The 19036-nt window shown below is 37.0% G+C and overlaps 1 protein-coding gene across 1 annotated transcript; it reads right to left on the bottom strand.

The window, feature by feature from the left end:
• Nucleotides 1-14013: 14013 nt before the first annotated feature.
• On the bottom strand, nt 14014-17232 carry LOC105421667 (pentatricopeptide repeat-containing protein At3g29230-like). The gene has a single exon (XM_011629885.3). It carries the CDS (start codon nt 16525-16527, stop codon nt 14782-14784), a length of 1746 nt encoding a protein of 581 aa, XP_011628187.3. The 5' UTR covers nt 16528-17232; the 3' UTR covers nt 14014-14781.
• Nucleotides 17233-19036: the final 1804 nt, after the last annotated feature.

Here is a 19036-nt window from a genome sequence, read left to right as displayed (position 1 = left end):
TTGTTTTAATGTTGAAAAAACACTCTAATCGATCATCTTGACATCGAGATATATGAATATAAAAAAAAAAGTTTTTGAGTCCCAGAATAGTGCACCTTGCAACAATTATCTAGATCGTCCATTTTCAAGATTTTCATATATTTATAGATCTACTTGATTTTAACCATTTTTGGATTTAAACTTTTCTAATTGGGTATGAAAATATATTTTAAGACGGTACTAATAAATTTTTACAAGAAAATTACATGTTATGATAAAATTTTAAGATGGGCCTTAATTGGATTGTTTAAGGTTACAACCTTATAGAAACCACACCCATATATATATATATATATATATATATATATATATATATATATATATATATATATATATATATATATATAGGGTGAATATAAGGTGTCAACCTTATTCTATTGAAGTAAGGTTCACCTCAAAATTATGTTGAAAATGATGCAGTTTTGGTGCTGCAAAGCCTTGCAATGATATGAAAAATCTATTGTTGCCCCCAATTATGAAAGTTAAAGTTCTATAAATGGTGAGGATTAGGCAGATCTATAAACACTTGAAAATCTTGAAATGGACGATCCAGATAAATTATTAGAAGATCAAATATTTTTAGGACTAAACACCCCTTCTTTTTTTTTTTTTCATAGTTATGAATCTTGAGGTGGTGATGATCGATTTGAGGCTTTTCCAGCATGGAACAACTTTCTCTAGTGGGTTTTTAAGGTGTACCTTACCTATATAGTATAAGGTTGACACTTTTTTTTTTTTGGGTAAATCAATGGGGGAGAAGGCCCCCCACAATAGCATAATTGTGCTACATCATGAAGTAAATGAAGGTGAAAAAAATCGGAGCGTCTAGAGCATCAAATGGTGGCCTCCGCAAAAATCGTAGCATTTTTTACAAGTACATCAGCTACCATAGTAGCCTTGTGGTAGACATGGAAGATGGACCATAACTAATTATCAAGTATGAACTTACGGCTAGCAAGTATGATGAGAAGTGCCCATGGAGATTTATAGCTGCCTTGTATAACATGAACAAGGAGGGAGGAGTCGCTTTCAATTTGAAGAGGAAAATATTCCATTTGAATCGTTAAATCAATGCCCGCTTCTAAACCCCGAAATTCTGCAAAATTATTGGAAGCAGTACCCAAGGGAACAGAAAAGGCAGCAATAAAGGAACCATCATCCCTTCTAATGACACCCCCGCAGCCTGATTTTCTTGGACTTTGGATTGAAGACCCATCAACATTTAGCTTAAAATGTTGTGGATGTGAAAATGACCAAGCCACTATTATGGGTAGGTTGATCTTTTGTTGCCTCCAAGTGAGGCGTAAATTTTCAGTAATTGCCTAGGTTCAAGCCTTAACATCTACCAAATCACGGACATGGCAAGCAATCCTCCTAAACAACTGCTCTCGTGTGACTCTCCTTCCTTGAAACATGTGATGGTTTCGTTCCTCCCAAATCATCCATATTGTTGTGAAGAACAGAGAGAGCCAAATGTTAGTGATGCCATCAAACTTGAATCTGAATACTTACTATTTCCTTAAAGAGGCTGCAATAGAGCAATCTGGGTTAAAATGTTTTCCACGTCTCCATGCTACCAACCTCCAAATTCCCTACGAAAACATGCATTCAAGCAACATATGACAAATATTGTCATCAGAAGATTAATAAAAGGGGCATATAGAAGCAAGGGTGATGCCCCTTTGTTACATGAGAAGAAATAGAAAGGCAATGATGTGGGCTCAACCAGGAGAACCACTTAGCCCTAGGATGACACCTAGAAGACTATAATGTTCTGTAAATTGGTTGAGAAGAACCCTTTCATCGGATGAAATTCCTAGCCTCTTTTACTGAAAAGGTTCCACTAGAAGAGTGAATCCACACCAAAAAATATGTCTAGGGTTTACTCTGTATTGTAGCTTCCTTTACGTCCTTCCAAAGTCTAGTCCACTAATTCTAGGTTCTAAGCATAGGGCTTGTTGGAGGGATAGGCATATGCCAGGACTGTGAATAGTCATATAAGAAGTCTGAAAGCTTCGGTTTAGCAATACCTCTCAGGTCCTTCTGAATACGAGAGCAAACAACTTCTAGAAAGGATATCTCTAATAACCATGGATCTATCCGAAAATCAACTGACCTACCATCCCCAATAATCCAATGAACATTATGGTGTAAGAGAGAACTCTATTTAGATGCCCTTCCATGCATAAGAGCAAACCATTTTGTCCACCTCTCATATCGAGGAATTTTTGAAATATCTATGCCTAAAGAAATGGGCTATAAGAGAGGATGGGTTAGCCATAATTCTCCATGTCAACTTCTTCATGCCAGCAATATTGAACTCCACAGTATCACGATTTCCAAGTCCCCCCTTTTTTATCGGCATACAAATATTTTTCCACTTTACAAGGTGAATCTCCATCTTATGAGCTGGTACCACTGTAGCCTTTCTAACATATTAATTATACTGCTTTAGGTTGCCTTGATACAAAGGCAATCCCAAATATCTTACTATAAATCACATGTGTGACGCTAATGGAGGCTCCAAAGAAAAAAAAACATTGCTTTTGGTTAAATTCAATTTTTGCCATGTGGTATTTTCATAAAAAGAATCAGCTGCCTTGCTGCTACTAGAGAAGCCTCACGAAAAATAACCGCATCATCGGCATTAAATAGGTGTGATACCCAATAATCACATAACAGTGCATTATCCGACTGCCTACTCATGAAATCCATAACCACGGGAAGAGATATGAGGATAAATAGTGACCTTATCGTAAGCTCCTCTTGCCTTTGAAATATCCCTTTGGAGAACTATTATGCAGCACCAAGAATGAGGGAGAACTAATACAATTGTGAATCCAATATATAATAAGACTCGAGAAACCCATAGCGCGCAATCTAGCAAGAGCAAAGCTTCAAGATACGCCTTCATAGGCGTTACTTAGGTCTAATTGCAAACACATCTTAAGATTGACACCTTATATAAACTTTTCCATATATATATATATATATTCAGGTCGGGTCGAACCGGATCCGACTCTGGTCCAAAACTTGGACCCGGACTCCTTGATTGCCACCCCTACTCCATGCTTCCAAATTTTACTCGTCTTTTAGTTGTATGGTAAGAGTGCAAAAGGGATGTCACCGGTCATTTAGCAGTGAGGGCCCCGGTCCAGTTAAACCAATTTGAATAGCTTGTTCATTAGTTCAAAAAAAAAAAAAAAAAGAAGAAAGAAAAAACTACACAAGAAATTTATAAAATAAACTTTGATCAAAACCAGTTTGACCTGGTCAGTTCACATGGGTTCATGCAATTCGACCATCCTTAACCAGCAGGTTCGTGCGTTGATCAGTTGCCCATTCAATCTAGACCATGTCAAACTGCCTAATCCAAGCATTGATCCGAATGTTCCTCACTTGGAGAAACCCGAAGCAACTAGACCATGTCAAACTGTTGGGGCACCTATCATTTGGAGAAACCCGAACCAACTAGTTGGGACACCGATTCAATTACACACTGGCCAATCCATTCCAGTCTTAATTTCATATATATTTTTTTCAATAATATTGCTATCTTAAGCTTTAATTCTTAAAATTGTATTTATAATTTGATTCATGGAAATGCTGCTCTTCAAGATGATTAGAAGGTGACACCATCGAATGCGAAGTTTAAAACAGTTATGATATATTGAAAGATTTGCTCTCCATAGTCTATGGTATATGCAGGTGTATTTTGAGAGAGAGAGAGAGTCAATCCAATTGAGTATATACCAAGAAAGGGACATTAAAGCATACTTGGCCCTTCTTACACAGTTTTGAGATTGTTGCCTCCGAATTTTTTCATTTGCGATTGTTGCCTGCCTAATTTTTTCATTTGTCACCTTTGTAATAAAAAAATAAAAAATAAATAAAAAAAAGAAAAAAGAAAAATGAAAAAAGAAAGGGTTTGAGACTGGTGCCTGCTTATTCGTGTTCATTTGCCACATCTGATGGTCTACACTATAAGAATGCTAAAAGAGAAAACCCTGTCAAAAGGGACACTACATGACAATTAGCTAAAGTATAAGGAGGTCCCAACCAACCGTACCCATTAGCGATGAAATTTGACAACTTATCATCATTATCATCAAAATCTTTTTTCACTTAATTGGAGTGATGCAGAAAAAAAAGAGAAATTTTTAACAAAGTTTTACATTGACTACCTATTTAAATCAACCCAACTCGTTTACCCAAGCATGGAATGGGGTTAAGAGAAAATTTAAAATCCTCACCCTTCTTAAACCAATTTGACAGCTTATAATATATCATAAATCTAAATTTTTTCTTCTGGACTTTTATCCTAGTGAAGGTAAAGAACCCAAGTTGGGAAGCCTTTTGTGCACAAGAAAGGTATGAGATTCAAAAGACTATCGCTGGCGATGCATAGCCATAAAGCTAAGTTACCAAAAAAAAAAAAAAAACAGAAAAAAAGAGTTAGTTTTTAATGGTCATTTAGGGTGTCAAAAGATTAAAATCAGGGGTTTTATTTTTCAATTTTCATTTCACTTTCGTAGAATTCCCAAATTGTTAATGTTTAGAGCTGGGAACCTTGAACTAGCAAGGTGGCCCAAAGCAAATGATGGGAGCATAACCCTACTTTGCAGGGTGGGTCAACTTTATGAAATTCATAATACCCAACATCAAAGAAGGGCAACTTGGGTATTTTGGAAGAATTTTTTTGTAGAAGTACTTAAGTACAATGAGAACATTTACTTTTGATACAAGATGGTCATAATTAATCTTGACTCTTAGATTTGAAATTGGGTGGATGGATTTATTTCATTAACCAAGTTCAAATTTCAAAAAAAAAAATTTAGAACTTTGTGACACACTCAAGCTATCATATTTCATATCAAATAGTTATATGTAATTGTGATCTCCTTGTATGAAGGGTAAATAGTCTAATTATATACAATCCCTTTTAAAAATAAACATTCTAATGTAAATTGAGATCTTTGATTCCCTCTACAATGATGTTAAAAGAAATAGAGAGGAAAACGAATGTTATGCTGCACTTGTTTGAAGCTTTGTGCCAATCTGGTACACATGAATGTAAATGTATATATGCACATCCATGTGGAAAGCATCATGGATACATACACATTTATGTGGAAATATGAAAACCCAAATTTATTTTTTGGAACAATATTTTCCTACTTTTTATGTGTATCCATATTAAGAAAGTGGTTCATTATATATGTTAGTTTTTATAGTAGTACGCAACTTTGTAATCATATAAATTGACGCTTTTGTTTACATATTTGATAAGTTCAATAATACATCTTCTATCGGGGGCTTAAAACCCAATATACAGAAATACATTTTCTAACATCGTATCAGAGCCAAGTATTTTTCAATAATTGTAATAGGAAACTAGAGTATTTTCCGGAGGAAGACCCTTCACATATTTTTCAGATTTGGATGGGTTGTCCATGCAAAAATCTGGTGCGGACACATCTGGAATTTTTTCTAGTCTCCTATTATCCGTTTCCTCTCACGCCTTCTCTCACCAAGGGTCCGTTTTGATTTTTTTTTAAAGTTCCGTCTTGTTTCCAAACCCTCATACCGCTGGAATCCTTTTGGCCAAAAATTTCTAAATCTAATTTGATTGACTCTTCACGAAAAAAAAAACTCACCATGATATTAAATTCTTTTCCATGAATGGATTTTGTTCCCGTAAAAAATTTCGTAGCCTTCAACCCACCACTAAACCTGTGGATTCTGCAGTACGTAACTTCCTTCAGTTATTTGAAATAAATTTATTGTTTGGTACTCTCTTTGGTCCTTCAGCTTCGGTCTATCAGTTTGGTCATGCTCGGTTAGGCAAGAAAGTTTTTTTTTTTTTTCCGAGAGAGAGCAGTAAGGCAGTCGATTCGACAGGTTGCCAACAGTTTTCCGGTGGTCGATACCACTGCACCTTTCTTTTCTTTGACTGAAATTTGTTCGCCTGATTTAATCCGAACCCATACCTTTAAACTCTAAAGAGAGACTGCGTGTTTCTCTGGTTTCTCCTCCACCTTCTAGAGAGAGAAACGAAGAAACCTTTTGACGCTTCCGCTGAAATAGCTGGCTTTTTTTTTATTTGCTATCTGTGAAGCAACTGTTCTGTGTGTTTGGCTCCTCCTAATTTGTCCCCACAAAACTACTTCTCGCTTGTGAGGCGGTTTCTCTCTGTAAAACTGTCGATTGATGGGATGAGGGATGTTTTGCTTCAAGGCCAAGAAACAGGGCACCTCCATTAAAGGGGAGAGTAGCCAGCCAGACCCTCTTCTATGGAAGAAAGAGCTCTGAACCCATTCAACTGGGGAGTTCTCTATTGCTGTTGTGCAAGCCAACCAGTACTTCATAGATGTGACTACTGTCACATTCTTTGGTGCCATAGAACCCTTTGCTACCGGGCTTCTTTGTGATATCGGATCCTTGGTGAGCTGCATCTGCATCTGAAACCCGCCGCTAAATCCACATCTGAAAATGGCCTTTGAAAACGACCGATCTGAACCATATGCCAAATAGCTACCGAGTCATCTTTTCGACTCTCTGATTTGTTTTGGATCTTACTGTTCTCAACTTCAAATGAAAGATTCAACTGTGCTTGTTGATCCGCTACTGATTTCTGTTGGCTATTCCGAGTGCCTCCTATTTGATGATCAAACATCTCACTTCTGGTTGATGATCAAGTTTTTCGTTACTTGATCATGTTTAATGATTGAGTTTACTCGATCCTATCTATTCCGGATGCCAATGTTTAATGATTAAGTTTTCCGTCACTCAATCTTATTGGATGATGGAGTTGTCCGTTACTCCATCATGTGTGATGATCAAGTTTACTCGATCCTATTTGTTCCGGATGCAGGTTGATTTGCTGTTATGCGATACTGCTCCATTCGAGCTGTCGGTTTCTGCTTCTGTTCTTGCGTTGTTATAGAAACCTGCACTTATTTTTTGGAACAATATTTTTTCTCCTTTTATACCTACCCATATTAGGAAGGTGGTCCATTACATATGTTAGTTTCTATAGTAGCACACATATTTTTTGGATCAATATTTTTCCTCCTTTTATATGTACCCATATTAGGAAAGTCGTTCATTACATACGTTAGTTTTTATAGTAGCACACAACTTTGTAACTTTATAAATTGAAGCTTTTGTTTACATATTTGATAAGCTCAATAATACATCTTCCATGAAGCTTAAGGTCGAAATATACACAAATACATTTTCTAATAATTTATTTCTAACAATTTATGCAATCCACACGAACACCCACCATCCATGATAGGAATTGATACAAAGCTAAGTGGTTAACATGATAGAGCGCCACAAAATGATGTCTCGAGCTCTATTCCTATTACAAATTAAAGATCTTTCCCTAATGAACTAATCGTAAAAATGAATGGCACACACAATCACGTGTTATCCATTCATATAATGAGACTATTTACCTTTAGTACAAGGTGGTCACAATTTTTTACAACCACTTGATGTGAAATTTGATAGATCAGAAGTGTCACGAATTTTGAAAACATTTCTTTAGAAGTTTGAGGTTGGTCAAATGAATAATTGCAACCATCCAAGTCCACTTTCAATAGTCAAGATTATTGTGATAACCTTGTATCAAAGATAAATAGTCTCATTTTACACATTCCCTATCCAAAGAGGCCAGTACGTTTTTTTATTGAGCGTTATGAATTAATACATGTACATGCATGGTGATGGACGCAAAAGAAATGCTTTTGCATATGTAAGGCATGCGTGGCGGAACGAATGCAAGTGAACGCACAACGTCCGCCATCACGAACAATGGGTGATCAACCGCTTACCGCTGACCGTTGATCAAGGTTTTTTTTTATTTTTTGTCAAATGCTATGCCATGCACATATGGTGTATTACATTGCACATGGTAACACTACGTGATCGTTTTTTTTGAACATTAGTAGACACTACGTGATCGTGGCGGGTATTTTACAAAATTTTTGTGATTTTTTATATCATTTAGGGCTAGTTTGGATGTACCAAAATTATAATATTTTACAATGACAAGAAAAAAAGATTGAGATAGCAAATGAAACCGTTTCATTAAATTTTATTTTCAACAAAACAAATTATGACGCTATGCCATATTTTTTTCGCTTCCCTCTTAAGCCATTCTCCCAAACTTTCTCGCTTTGAGTCACACTTACAAAAGCCTATCTTTCCACATCTCACAATCTTCTTTCATCTTCAACTATGTAGATTTTTTTTCTTTCCTCTTCTCGCCTTTCTCCTAGGCCTTCCCGCTCTGAGTTGCACTTATAAAATTTACAAAAACCTCTCATCACTCTCAAGCATCCTTCCCACTCTCAAGCAGGTTTTTATAGCTCTTTCCTTCTCTCATCTTCAACTATAATTTACAAAAGCCTATCTCCACTCTTAAGCATCTTTCCCACTCTCAAGCAAGTCTCATAGCTCTTTCTTTCTCTCATCTTCAACTATGAAGATCTCATTTCCCATACTAGTTCCACTTTTTCTCTCTCTAAAAGAATGAACCATAGCTCTTTCTTTCTCTCATCTTCAACTATGAAGATCCCATCTCCCGATACTAGTTCGACTTTTTCTCTTTGTAAGAAAATGAACATTTCCATCTTTCTCTCTCTAAAAAGCCCTGTCGCTAATTTCATAGAGCTCTCCTTAGCATTTCGACGGGGTTAGTGGAGAGCGATTGTACTCCTAGATTCCCTTCTCTTACTCTCTTTAGAAATTCAAGATATTACTCGATATATCTAGGAATTGCGATTCTCTCGATATATCTTGTAATCGTGATTCTTCAGGTGAACTGCGATTCTCTCGGTATATCTAGTAATCGTGATTCTTCAGGTCTTGAGAGTGAAGTTTTTTATGTAACATTGAGTCTCTATCTAAATTTAATGGAGTGGTCTTCTGAGTGTGCATAGGGAGATGTTTTACAACCTCTAAACATTTGAGGATGAAGGTTTTGTATAACATGTCTCACTTCTTTGGCCAATCCATCAAGTTGCCCTCTTTACTAATAAAACATTTGCAGAAGAAGGTCTGAAACATTTGCAGATGAAGGTTTAAAACATTTGCGGATGAAGGTTTGTAAAGTATGTCTCACCTCTTTTGCCTATCCATCAAGTTACTCTCTTTAATAATAATATTGAACTTCTCCTTGCTCCTGCTTTTTGGGTTCTTCTCATTTTCTCTGTCTCCTACATTTATAGGAATAAACTGTAGATCGAGAGAGAGGAATTGATATAATTAAATTATGAAATTGTGTAAATTGAGTTTGAGATTTCTTATCGATTTCTTTAAATTTCATATTTCTAGTTATTTTTCTTCCATTTCCGACTGCTATATGAGATCAAGAATATGCAAAAAAACAAAAATAAAAATTTTAAAAAATTGAAACAATAATTTTTAGAAAAAAATTATAGACGATTGATTTTTTAAGGTTGGTCAAACTTTTTTATGTAATGAGAAAAGTAAAAATAAAAATACGAATTTAGAATTTATTGCAACGCATCCAAACAGACAAATCTGGAAAATAAAATGTTCTTCTTATATTTTAATAGACATCCAAATAGTCTACCAACATAATAAAACAAAACAATAGTGTTTCTCAATTGAAAAGGAAAAAAACTGTATTTTTATTTTCAATGTGAATATTTATTTCTTTGACATCCAAACTCGGCCTTAATTATTTTTTGTCATATTTAAAGATGGAAAAAGCATATATAAGGGCTATGCCCTGAACAATCAAATTAAGGCACGCCTTAAAAATTCACTAGAAGTAATTGTATCGATGCTGAAAAACTTTCGATTGACGTATGGACATGAGAAAAAATAGATTTTAAGACTTGGAAAAAATGCATTATATAATATATTATCTAGACCGTAAGTTTTCAAGATTTTCAAGTGTTCATAGATCTGCTCAGTCTATACTATTTTTTAACCTTTAAATTTTATAATCAGAGATACAAAATAAAATTTCAGACTATTATAAAGATTTTTTATAGTGAAACATTATATTTTGGTACTATTTTGACGGTATGCCTTACTTTGATTGTTTAAGGCCTCAGCCTCATAAAACCACACACCATATGTCGATGTATTTTCTGGGTTTTTTTTATAACAGAAATTTATCAAATTGCGAATAATTTAACGCATTATCCATATTTTTTTATTTTCTTTAAAAATAAAGAAAAACACATTATCTTGAATTGGAATAGTTACAAGTGAATACAATATTAAATAGTAATAGTTCATCTCGGATATTTTGATAGCCTTTTTAGGTATTTTAAAAACTTACTATCGATAACATCTGTTTAAGATAAATTATTAAGAAGTTAAATGATTGATAGATACAGTTTTGGTTAAATGATAGATACAGTTTTGGTTTAAAAGTATAGTGCAAATGGCATTTGTACTCGAGATAGGGAGAATCCAATAATTGAATGCAATTATTGATAGAAATGAATTTGTTAAATACTTGGTAAAGATTATGAAAACAGTAAAAAGAACAAAGAAATGAAGTATTTAGATTCATGTCTATCCTTCCTTACCAGAGAGAGAGAGTAACGCTCAGTATTTAAGTGAGAGAAAGTTGCCATCAGTTTTCAGGTTGATCGAAATCAGCCGAAATTCGAATGAAATTTTCGCGAGATATGAAACATAGAGTTTCAAGAACTTGAACTTGGCATCAACAATGGAAAATAAACAAGAACAAGAAAGATGAATCCTACGTTGCAGAAGCAATGAAACTTCACATGAAGACCCAGGTTCGCACCAGGCGAATGGGCCTTCTCCAATCCCGACCGTCCCCTGAAAAATGAAACGAAATCTGGACCGTGAAATGGAGAAGCATGAGCTCGTCAAGCTTACCTCGAGCAAGGGTCCCGAATAAGAAGGTACGATCGATGAAACCTACACCGTCCAATCACTGGTACACAGGCGCTGCATGCTATCTAGGATACAACAAATACTACACAAACCGTACACAACAGTGTATTAGACCGTACACTGAACTTGAGCGTACTCGTAAGCTCTCGGGGTGGTCGCTCTAACGACGCTGCATGGAGAGGGGGAGTCCAGCAAATCGAAACACGCCACGTGGAGAAGGGTTTTCTGCCACGCGGTCGCGTTGTAGCCGTCCACGTGTCACGATCGCAGCCAGCTAGCGAGCTGAGTGGGGTTGACGATGCCGGGTAGGTGAACGTCGTCCGATTTCATCATCTCAGCCACGTTGGCGTAGATCTGACGGTCTCCATCACCGCCACGTCTCACATGGCTTGGCTCGGCGCGGCTCGAGCCCGCGGCTCGGCTCCACGAGCGACCGAAGAGAGTGCCTCGAGAGAGGAACTCGTGAGCCAAATAGCAAGCCAGGAGCCGGTTATCCCGCTCGGCTTCGCATTGGCTTCTTGACACCTCGGCGTCAAAATCGCCGTTCTTCGTTTTCCTCTTCTTTGACGCTCGGGTGTCACTCGACATCTTGCGGTACGGACAGAACTCGATGAGATGGCGCCAAGTCAGCAAGATCGTGTGGTGGGCAGGCAACCGCCAAAGAAATGAAAATTAAAAAAATGACTTCCGTAATTTTGACGGGAAAAAAAAAGAATTATTTCAAGACCCGGAAAAATAAAAGGGGAAAAGATGGAAAAGTAACGGCCCTGAAGAGAGAGAAAGAGATATAGGGCTCTAGAGAGAGAGAGAGATGGGGTTCAGAGACAGAGTGTTATAAGCGAGATCGGTAAGCTGGAAGCCGGATTTCCGTTCAGATCCGGCGGATATGCCGGAGGATTTGGCCGGAAGATTGGGTATGGGCAGGCATCAGAGGGAAGAATGGCCGGAATCAGAAGGTATTGGGGGGGTTTAGAGAGAGAGTTTAGAGAGTAGGAAAGATTGTATTGGGGAGAGGAGAGAGAGAGAAACGAAGAAGGGGCTGGAGTTGTATTTATAGGGAAGGGGAATAGCGATTGGGGTTTTGTCCATTTGTCATGGGCCAAATATCGGAAATGCAAATAATTTCAGAACGGTCCGAAAGCAACCCTTCCTTCTTGATTAATATCTTAAATAGCCACCACGTCAACGGCAAACAAACACTTGTATTTCCCAAAAGACAATAAAAATAAGGAATGTTAATTATTACAATATTGGGTTTATTTCCGGTCATTATCGGGTAGAAATGCTTTTGTGGGGGTCCAGCATTTACAGTTGGAGACTAGGGTATTATGGATATTTTACGCACTGTTTAGGTTAATTGGTTTTACTAAATTGGGGAAGGGGTAAAATTTTTAGGGCTTGTGTGGCTTGAGAATCTTGGGGTGGGTTAATGACAGACACACTTTTTGGGTGGGTGGAGAGAGAGTGACACGTGGAAGCATCCGGTTGCGTAGAGAGAGAGGGAGAGAGAGCATTAGAATGACGCCTATGGAAACGAGTGTGTTATGTTTTGGAGAAACGAGATGATATATGAGGGTGGTAATGGGCCTGGTGGATCGGCCCGGTCAGTCCAGACCTAAAAACCTAAGTGTCAATGGGCTGGGTGGCTCCGCCGGTTCAATCCAAAACTAGAAAACTAAGGGTAACAATGGGCCGGATGCCTTGGCCTCGTTAGTCCGGAACTAAAAAAGTAAGGTTTAGGTCATGAAATATGGCCTGCGGGCTGGGCATCCACAACTCGAGGATAGGGTTCGGGCTTGGGCTAAGGCCCGTCCGGTCATCTTATCTTTATTTTTTCTTTTGTTTTATTTTTTTTGGCTCGGCCTGGCCCTTATAGGGCTAAGGATGGGCTTGGGCTGGAGCTGGGCCTCCCTATGGGGAATAGAGATGGGCTAGGGTTAGGAGCGGCCCGGTCTACGCCCACCGCTTTGCCAAGCCTTTACAACCCAACCCCAACTTACACACGTATATATCTCGTCCCACACACGCATATACCTCCTCCCCCTCCCACGCTCATGCAAGCACTAAGAGACTTCAACCCGTAAATTGAAAGCATTTCATTCTGCTCCACATGGTTAATTTTTTTTTTTTTTTTTTTTTTAACAGTACCTTTCATTAATCTCAATGACGTATACTACTCTCTCTCTCTCCCACTTCATACAAGCATGTACCCAGACCAATGTGTGAAAAGTTTTTCGACTTGTTCAAGTTGTCTAGAGTTGGATCTTAACGAAATTTTAAATAATTATAAAAAAATTTTAAAATAAAAAAAAATATTTGTAACACGTTTATTAATGTTTTCTATCGTTTTAACAAATATTGGAAGTATTATGGTTATCAATAAATTATTTTGCCATTTTTTCATCTTTTTTGAATTTTTTTTGTTGAAAATATCCCATTACAAACTCATTTTTTAAAGTACATTTTATCACGTCTTTTTTAACCACAATTAGCTGTGTTTTGCTAAATTTTATTTTAAATATATTTTTCCTATTTTTGGGTGTTATTGTATTTTTTATTTATTTTTTAATAGTTTTCATCTGCTACAATACTCAGCCCTACTGAGGCCGAGTTACTCGGACTCGGGTGAGTACTTGACTAGGGTATGGGCCGAGTTGCTGGGGCACGGGCCAAGTTACTCGGACTCTGACTTTTCGAACATTGAACTCGACAGACTTAATGTAGAATGGGAAGCTCTTTCTTAATGCCGAGTGACTATCTCTCCATCTTTTTCTCTCTCTCTCTCTCTCCTATTAAATATTCATCATGTATATATCAAAGAAAGGGTCGGCTTCCTCTAATGATGTGTCCTCAATCATGGAAATCATATCTCCCACAGTCAATGATTTTGTTAAACTTCTTTAAATTCTGCTAAATTTCAGAAAGAAAAATTGCAGATATTTATTGAAAACCACTTTTACATAATTTTAACTAATTTTTTAATGGAAAGTTGAAGTCTTCATTTTTTCACACATTTTCAGTATGTTGACACAAACATAATTGAATAGAATATGCAAATAATAGAAAAATCCTCAACAAAAACTCTGAGGAGTTTTAATAACCATATAAACCAAATTGACACAATTTTTTATATGTTTTTATAAAAAACATAAAAACCAAACAGAAAAGGAAAAACAAATCAAATGGCATTGATTGATTTCTCACTCCGCACAAGCAAGCTTCACAGAAAGATTGACTTCTCACTCTGCCAGGTCTTTCTCTTTCTCCATAGGCGAATGGATCCGGATCCGGGTTGGCCGGTTGAGATGCGTTCAATAGGCCTTGTTCTTGTGTTCCTAAAGTCAATCTCTATCATCCCTTTGTATAACCATAACCCAATTGGCAGAAGGGCTGGTAACAGGCTTGGTGGCATGACCTAGAAAAACTATAGCCTAAGCTAGGAACATGGCTGGCTGCCCTGGTGCTTCCCTTAGTTTTCCTTTTTCTTTTTTTTTTAAAAAAAAAATCTGTGAGGCCCGGGCCACAATAGAGGTACCCAGCGAGGCGCATTCCTATTTCCTAGCCCTAAACACAAATTTGAAATTGGATGATTAGGTTCAAATTTGCCAAGTCGTGGCCAATTTATAACAGGGGGACCGTTAGGCCAGCGAACCTTATTTCAACAACCAGTACAATGACAATGAAAATGGCTCATCCATTGGGTTGATGATCCAATCCGATACAACTTCTAATATGGAAAGGCCCTAATTTTTAATTTCAAAGCTTATCTCCCCCTCATCATGCTTTATCGAGGGTTCCGAATGTGTATCATTTCATCCAATTCCCCTAAATATGTCTTGATAACCCATCTAACAAATGATATATTTCTTTACATTGAGGGTGAGATCTCTCCCCTGCTAGAAACTCATGAACTTCACCATTCACCTCAATTAAGCTACAACCAGGGTTCTTCCTCACTCCTACATCACCCATCAAGGTTCTCAATCTTGTTACATCTTCCCATCTCTCACAAGATGCATATATATTTGACAAACTCACAAAAGGTCCACTATCCTTAGCACCCAATCTCAACATCTCCCTCCCCATGTCTTGGCTCAGAGATACAGTTGAGCTTCTATGAATTCTAAAACCGCTTAATAAAGCTCCCCAAACAAAAGCATCAGGCTTAAATGGCATGGTCCTTACAAGCTCTTGGGCCTCGTCGAAGAGGTTTGCACGACTAAGAAGGTCGATAACACACGTATAGTGTTCTAATTCCGGTCTCACGTTATGAACTCGATGCATAGTATCAAGAATTTCATGCCCCTTATCAACAAAACCAGCATGCACGCAAGCACTTAAGGCAGCTAGGCAAGTGCGGCCGTTTGGCCTCATCCCGACCTCCGGCATTTTATCGAAGAGGCGTAGGGCATCATCTGACTGTCCATGTATGGCGAGCCCCAAAATCATAGCCGTCCATCCACAGACTCCTTTGGGATTTGTTTTGTTGAATACTATGTTTGCCGCCTCTAGAAAACCACACTTCGAGTACATATCTACAAGACTAGCACATAGTATATCATCCAAACTAGTCATGCATTTTTCTAGGTAGGCATGAACCCAAATCCCTTGATCAAGAGCACCCAAATGAGCACAAGATGAGAGAATACTAACCAATATAGCTTGGTTCGGTCTAACTGTGTCTCTTTGCATTTCAACGAAGGTTTCTAAAGCTTTTACGAATTCGCTCCTTTGAGCCAACCCTGATATAAGGTTAGCCCATGAAGACACATTTCTTCGAGGAATTTGATCAAAAATTTCACGAGCAACATCCAAGGATCCATATTTAGCATGACCCATTACCATGGAATTCCAAGAAATGACATCTCTTTCCGGCATTTGATCAAATACTTTCTTTGCATTTTCCAATTCGCCAAATTTCGCATACCCACTAAGCATAGTGTTAAAACTTCCAATATTTTTAGCAGGCATTTCATTAAATAATTTTATCGCCTCAGATATTAGACCATGCTTCATGTACCCACCAATCATAGTGTTCCATATAACAATATCTCTTTCAAGAATTTCATCAAATACACGGCGAGAACAATCAATAAAACCGCATTCAGCATAGAATCTAATTAGCCCACTCTGAACAAATAAATCAAAGGAAAACCCAAGTTTTAGAGTGCATCCATGAAGGACTTTACCAGTGTCTTTTGACTGTAAAAGGGTACATGCCTTGAGAACAAGGGGAAAAGTGTACCTATCTGCAGTGGATTTCTCTCTCTTCATTTTGAGGTAAAAAAGAAGGGCTTGAGATGGGTTGTTAGAGTTTATATAGATTCTCATCATGGTGTTGTTGACAAATGTATTCGGCCTCCCGATGCGAGAGAAAGCCAAGTTTGTATAGGTTAGTTCACCGTGGTCTACACAGAAAGAAATGGTTCTGCTAAGAATGATTTGAGCATGAAATTGTTTTAATTCCGCCTTTGATTTGCAGGGTTTAGAGAGCAAAGCTATGGCGGATTCCGGTCTGTGTTCTCTGAAAGGCCCAAATTTTGTAACGAGATTCAGGCATGGATTTCGCATCAGAAGCTTTCCGGTGAAGAGATTCCCCCTTCCTTATCAACGGCATAGTTTCCCTTTCTCTCTCTTAGGAGAGACACAGAGAGAGTCACCACATTACAACTCAAATGAAAATGGTAGCGTTCTTTACCGACCGCATCACATCACCTGCAGGAGCTCCCCATGTACAATTATCCTCGCTACATGCACTCAAAATCACTTTCAAGAGCACACTCTGCAGGAGCAATCTGTGCATCTACCCCATCGGCTAAAACACCTCGCTACATTGATTTTTTTATTTTTTTAAAAAAATTTTGGGAACCAGTTACTATCTGATTATTTAAAAAAAAAAAATACGAATTTTGAATTTTATGAAACTCAGACCTTAAAAATTGGAGGTCTCTATTAAATCTTGAGGCATTAAATTTTTCTAATACCTAAAGAAATTATTTTGGACTTGTTTTTCTCATATTATTCTAGGGACTTAACCATTAAAAAATTGGACCGTTCTCTGTTCAATCTTGAGGCATTAAAATTTTCTAATACATAGATAAATTATTTTGGAAATGTTTTTTGCTTATATTATTGTAAGGCTTATATAGATTATATCTCCAAAGATCTAAAAAGTATCCCTAGCATACATTTTGCTGAGGGACTAAATAGATAGCATACTCAGTCATCAGTTACTCTGGTTTTGTCTCCGCTCCTCCTGTGCGGTGTGGAACCTGCCCGAATGGGGGTGCTCCAAGTAATTTAGCCAAAAATGTATGTACGCAAAGGCTTGTAAATAATGAGTGTGCGTAATTTTTATACCAGAAGATTTCCTACTCCCTGCGGGAGTATTTTGTCCATGTACTCCCTTGGACAAAATCAATGTTAGCAATACTTTTTAGATCCCAAATTTTAGGGTTGAAATTTTTAGAAACCACAGTCCAATATCAACAAAAAAAAAATAAAAATTTAAATCCCTCTCTCTACATGTCTGAACATCTTGAGATGCATAGAACCGTCCAGAGGGAAAGATCAAGACGTTCAAGAAGTCGGAATCTAAATATTTTTCTTTCATGATAATCATCTACTGGTACTTAAATGGATCCCAAGACTTGGGCTGAAAAAAATTGGCCAAGGAGCGATGTTGCTTGAGAGATTTATTGTACAATAGTCTCCTATGTGAGCATGATTCTAGCTCAATTTTTATGGGACTGGTTTTTTTAAGAATAAACAATAAGATAGAAGGAAAAGTATATAAAGAAATCATTTATTTTAATACAAAGCTATTACAATTACTCCGTCTATCAAATTTCAAATATGGTGATTGTAAATATCATGGACTAGACTCAAACTTCAAATATTGTTTTTTGAACGTTGTGATACACTCAAGCAATTCAATTTGAGATCTAATGGCTAGTAGCAATTGTGAAGTCTTTGTAACAAAGATAAATGATATTATAGTATGCAATCCCAAAGTAGAAATATTGAAAAAATATAAAATACAAACAATTCACTTAATTTGCTTAGAAATTCTAATCGGATAGATTTAACAAATCCAACTAGCCAAAATTGAGTTTTGACTAACTTTAAACCAAACTCGATTATCGATTTGTATCAAAGTCACCAAAGCACCGATGGACACTTTGGTTGGTAGGATTAATTGGTCCGATATAATCTTGATAACTATAAAAAAAATCCAAATATTACCAGTACATTTCTTTTTGATAGAGTTTGTTGTGAGGTTTTGGGGAGCACATTGTTCACTAAAATATGGTGAAGATTTTATAATGCGTGAGCAAAGTGTACGTTTGCTTCCATGGGAAAACCCCTTGCTAGAACTATTTTTGGAACCACAAATTTTGGGGATACAAACCTCCAACCTTAAAAAAAATAAAAATAAAAACTTCGAATATGCTCCTTGGATCAGCCTAAACAAAATCATGCCCATGGATTACACGTGACGATCCAAGTTTTCAATTGTTAGATCTAGTGTTTGACTACTCGGTGGAGTCCCGAGTACTATGTTTGAGGTGGCCGGCCTGAGTTAGTTGTCCCACTTAATTCAAAAAATAAAAAAAAAATTCAAAAAATAAGGAATTTATTTAGGATTTTTTTTTTGTTTTACCATTTTGGTAAAAAATGGAAAGTGTTTGGGCAATGAACACTTATTTTTACATTTTTCTATCTTTTTTAGATTATTTTCAAAATACCCCAATCAAAAGTTGCTTTTTTTTACTATTTTTTTAACCACATTTTGATGTGTTTTAACCTCTTTTTTGTTGTTGCAGTAGTCGGCCCTACTTGGACCGAGTTACTTGGACTCAGACCAAATACTTCAATCGGGTATTGGCCGAGTACTCACCCCCAATAATGGTTTCGAACACTGGTTAGTCAAAATCCATCACTTAATAGTACTCACATTTTGTTCCTAGATCCAAAAATTTTAGATACAAAAATCCTCTTTGCTGATCATACAAGGACTATATCTTAGTATTTAGGAGCTTTCATGTGATAGAAAAACCTATGTGATCTTTTACTGAAG

This window comes from Amborella trichopoda, chromosome 7 (assembly GCF_054954075.1).
Source record: "Amborella trichopoda isolate Santa Cruz 75 chromosome 7, AtrichopodaSantaCruz75HAP2 v2.0, whole genome shotgun sequence".
Taxonomy (NCBI): domain Eukaryota; kingdom Viridiplantae; phylum Streptophyta; class Magnoliopsida; order Amborellales; family Amborellaceae; genus Amborella; species Amborella trichopoda.
Note: the sequence above shows the minus strand (reverse complement) of the source record. Positions and strands in the feature narration are given on the sequence as shown.

Bases quoted from the DNA above. Each gene is read 5' to 3' on its own strand.
- LOC105421667 (XM_011629885.3), bottom strand. From the start codon at position 16,527: ATGCGAAATCCATGCCTGAATCTCGTTACAAAATTTGGGCCTTTCAGA.